Source organism: Solanum verrucosum, unplaced genomic scaffold (genome assembly GCF_900185275.1).
Source record: "Solanum verrucosum unplaced genomic scaffold, falcon-dt-bn FXZP01000239.1, whole genome shotgun sequence".
Lineage (NCBI taxonomy): Eukaryota > Viridiplantae > Streptophyta > Magnoliopsida > Solanales > Solanaceae > Solanum > Solanum verrucosum.
The window spans coordinates 519,692-524,028 of record NW_026020009.1 but is presented as its reverse complement, the minus strand read 5'-3'; the positions used below and the strand labels follow the sequence as shown (position 1 = coordinate 524,028).

The following is a 4,337-nucleotide window of genomic DNA, read 5'->3' as shown; positions in this document are numbered from 1 at the left end:
ATAGTGTGATCATTAAAGTCTAAAGATCTCAACATGCATTGCTAGTATGTATATGGTATTGAGTGCCAATTTTATTTGAGGATGAAAGAATATGAACATTTCACGTAATATCTTTTTTTGGACATATTTTGACATTTCACATGATAGTTGATTTCATGTCACTTTCACATTTCTATATTTAGTATATATATATATATATTTTATTTTTAAAGTACATTTTGCAATAATAATAATAATAATAATCACCACATATTAATTTCTTTTTATGCTCAAAGTTTATAAATTTACATATTTCAAAAAGTATTTTATGCTTGGTCAATATTTTAAAGAATAACAATCTATTATTTATGTTTCACATATTAATTTAAATATTACTTCAGTATTTTGTGCTTGGTCAATATTCAGTTTTTTCCCCTTTTTCTTAGCATCTTAAAAAAAAATAATTATTGTGATCGCGGCTAGAAACACTTATTTTTTCCCTACAAACTTGGCCAAACACCTTGAATTTTCTAAAACAAGTCCATCCACTTTTCTCTTCCTTTTTTTTTTTCATTTAAAACAAAAAAACACTTCTCACTCTCCACACAAAATTTGGCCAAAACTGTGACAAAAACAAGAAAAAATGGATTCTACTACTACTACTACCGATGATGATTCTTCTTCTTGTTCTAGTATTAGTAGTAGCAAAGTTTTGTGGTTAATTGCTATTCCATTGGTTTTAGTTTCATTATATTTTGGATTAAAAAGTTCAACAAGTTATGTTTATTCCAAGAATGATGAGAATATTAATCTTCCAATTGTTCAATTAGAAAAAAAGTTGATAAGCAATTTAGAGAAAGTTGAAGCTGGTCTTGTTAGAGTAAGAGTTGCTATAAAAGAAGCTCAAAGTAAAAATCAAACATTTGATGATCCTGAATATGTTCCTACCGGTCCAATTTATTGGAATCCCACTGCTTTTCACAGGTATGTTTAGTTAACTTTTTAAAGATTTGAACTTTAAGTGTACACTCTCTCCGTCCCAATTTATGTGACACTGAATTTGACTTGATGCTACTAAAAAGCATCACTATTTCAGTGGTTATCAACATAGATATTTAGATTGAATCGGTGGGAAAAGAAAAAATTAGGAAGTTTTCACTATTTCAGTGAGAATGTGTTTTCGACTGTTTAGTTTTTCAGTGAGCTGGTTCGGGAGAAAATCATGTTATATCGCACAATTTTTTCACTAATTTGTGATGGGAATAACCTTCATTTCATTTCTAGTAGTGTGATCCTTGAAACTAAATTTGATTACATAATCAATATCTTTATTTAGTTTAATTTTTGAAGATTTGAACTTTTTTTTGTCTATAGAATTGAATGGAGCAAAGATTCTTGATTATTTCTTTTTTTTACTATGGAGTTAAGATTCTTGAACTTTTAATTCTCTCTGTCCCAATTTATGTGACATCAGATTTGACTGACGCTACTAAAAAGTCATTATTTCCCCATTGAAATTTACTCTGAAAAATGTTTAGTAGCTATCCCCACAGTTATTTAGATTGAATCGGTGGGAAAAGAATTAGGAAGTTTTCCACTATTTCAGTGAGAATTTGTTTTCGACTGTTTATTTTTCCAGTGAGCTAGTTTGGTGGGAAATGAATCATGTTCTGTAGCACAAAATTTCCACTGATTTGTGATAGGAAAAACCTTCAAGTAGTGTGATCTTTGAAACTAAATTTGATTAAATCATCAATAAGAAGAATTTTGAAAACTATACAAATAGTACTATAGATTGCTATTTTCCTCATGTCAATATGATGAAAAACTAGAAGTTCACATTGTTTGAATCTCGAGAAGTGAAAACCAAAGATTGTCACATAAATTAGATGGAGGGAGTAGAATGAACTGCAACAAAAGATTGTATTGAGCTTTTGACAATGGAATTAAAGATTCTTTACTTGACGCATTATTGCAGAAGCTACATGGAAATGGAGAAACATTTCAAGATTTACGTATACGAAGAAGGTGAGCCCCCTGTATTTCACTATAGTGCTAGTGAAGGAATCCTTGGAATTGAAGGAATTCTGATTCATCACATAGAGATTAGTAAGTTTCGGACGAATGATCCTGAGAAAGCTCACGTTTACTTTCTCCCGTTCAGTGTCTTATCGATTGTCAGCTATGTTTATGTTGTCGATTCTCGGTCATGGGGTCCTATGCAGAATACAGCAGCAGATTACATTGATGGTATATCAAGAAAATACCCTTATTGGAACAGAAGCCTTGGAGCTGATCACTTCATGCTTGCTTGCCATGATTGGGTAAGTAATCAGAATAGAGACGGATTCAGAATGTAAACTTGATGTGTTCAATCTTAAGTTCTTACCGTTGAGACTATAGCACATTATACTTTTGAAATCTGATAAGAATTTAATATTTGTTGGAACTTTAGTAATTTTTCACATATATGTTAACATTTGTCAAAAATAAACTGAAATGACTGTTAAGAGAATAGTGTAAATGGGGTAAGAATCAGGGCGGATTGAAAATTTTAGGTATAAAGGATTACTGTAGGAGTCCATAAACTTCAAATCCTGGATTTGCTTCTGCTAAGAATCGTAACTCATGATATCTTGTTATGCAAAATTTTGTTATAAGGTTGTTTTGTTTTGATGTCTATGGGAGAGACACTTCTTCTTATGTAATTGTCATATTGCAGGCTCCTACGATTTCCTTTGCGGTTCCTTACTTGTATAAGAACTCGATACGAGTACTATGCAATGCAAATACCTCCGAAAGATTTGATCCTACCAAGGATGTATCCTTGCCAGAAATCTATCTCCCTCAAGGTAAGATGGACGGCTTAATTGGAGGTCCGTCTCCATCTCATCGTTCTGTTTTAGTTTTCTACGCGGGAGGAATCCATGGCTACATAAGGCAAGTGCTAATGGAGCAGTGGGGAAAGAACGATGATTCGGATGTGCAAATTCACGAGTACCTTCCGAAGAACATGTCGTACTATGGGATGATTAGAAAGAGCAAGTTCTGTATTTGCCCGAGTGGTTATGAAGTGGCTAGCCCGAGAATGGTTGAGGCACTTTACATGGGGTGTGTACCGGTACTGTTGAAGGATCATTATGTAGCGCCTTTTAGCGATGTTTTGAACTGGAAAAGTTTTGCTGTTCAAATGAATTCGACGGATATACCTAATCTGAAGAAGATCTTGATGTCAATATCTCAAACTCAGTACATCAGAATGCAGAAAAGAGGCCTTCAAGTTAGAAGGCATTTCGAGGTAAATTTTCCTCCGAGAAGATACGATGTTTTTCATATGATTCTTCATTCCATTTGGCTTAGAAGGCTAAACATTCAAGTCCATGATACTAAGGATGGATGACTAGTACTTCACAAGAAGTATACTGTATTATTATTTGGCTATGTTGCTCGGATTCTACAAAAATATTGTTATACTCAGTGATAGATCCTTTAAATATAATGATGTGCAGAGGTATTTTTGGATGATTCGAGCAACAAAACTATTTGGTTTATGAAAGTTCGCGCATAATTCTGCATTTATGAGAACTTAATTCAGATGCAGCTAATGTGAGAATCTAAATGAGTGTAGTGTCATTTTTGGAGAATCCGAACAACATAGTTGTTTTGGTTAAAGGGCGTCGTTGCATAATTTCTGCATTTGTGAATTCCAAGATTTCTGGGAAGTAGGAGATATTAGGCTACATATACCTTAGTTCATAATTCAAATGCAGATGATATTGTAGTTCTGTATGCTAATTCTACTTCTACTCATTTGTTGTAGTAACTTCTTATTTTTTTGGTAATATGATTTATCATCGTAGACGTAAACAGTCTCTCCACCTCACAAAGATAGGGCATACATCTCACCCTCCCAAACGTACACCTCTTGTGGGATTACAGTCTCTTTTTTGTGTTTACATTTTATTCGCACAATCCTATTGAGTCATGAATATAATTGCAAAATAACGCAAAGCCAACCCTCAAAATTGAATATTACCTCAACACAAGGGTCGTTTTACTCAGATATTTCTTATCAAAGCGAGGGATTTGTTTTAGGCGAAGTCTAATCAGAAGCTATTTCCACATCTCTGTCCGGTGGTTTGAGAAAGATTTGACTCTCTTTAAGCTTATCAAATCAGAAACACATTCAAAAGGTTATCAAATCCCTCGAGATTCATTAAAATGGCACGCTATTGTTGCAAAATTGTTTGGTAGCAATTACCCATTATTTGAAATTGGAGATAATATCTCAGATGATCACTCTCAATTAAGGGTTCTTCTCGCACATATTGGTAATGGTAAATAATTTGTTATAACAT

The 4,337-nt window shown here is 33.2% G+C and overlaps 1 protein-coding gene across 1 annotated transcript; it reads left to right on the top strand.

The window, feature by feature from the left end:
- The first annotated feature begins 622 nt into the window (after positions 1-622).
- Positions 623-3,486, top strand: LOC125819765 (probable glycosyltransferase At5g03795). Its single transcript, XM_049499208.1, has 3 exons — positions 623-963; positions 1,958-2,303; positions 2,702-3,486. The coding sequence occupies exons 1-3, from the start codon at positions 623-625 to the stop codon at positions 3,377-3,379; spliced, it is 1,365 nt and encodes a 454-aa protein (XP_049355165.1). The 3' UTR covers positions 3,380-3,486.
- Positions 3,487-4,337: the final 851 nt, after the last annotated feature.

Coding starts and splice junctions, on each gene's coding strand:
- LOC125819765 (XM_049499208.1), top strand. CDS start 623: ATGGATTCTACTACTACTACTACCGATGATGATTCTTCTTCTTGTTCT. Junction 964..1,957: donor AATCCCACTGCTTTTCACAG/GTATGTTTAGTT, acceptor GCATTATTGCAG/AAGCTACATGGAAATGGAGA. Junction 2,304..2,701: donor TGCTTGCTTGCCATGATTGG/GTAAGTAATCAG, acceptor GTCATATTGCAG/GCTCCTACGATTTCCTTTGC.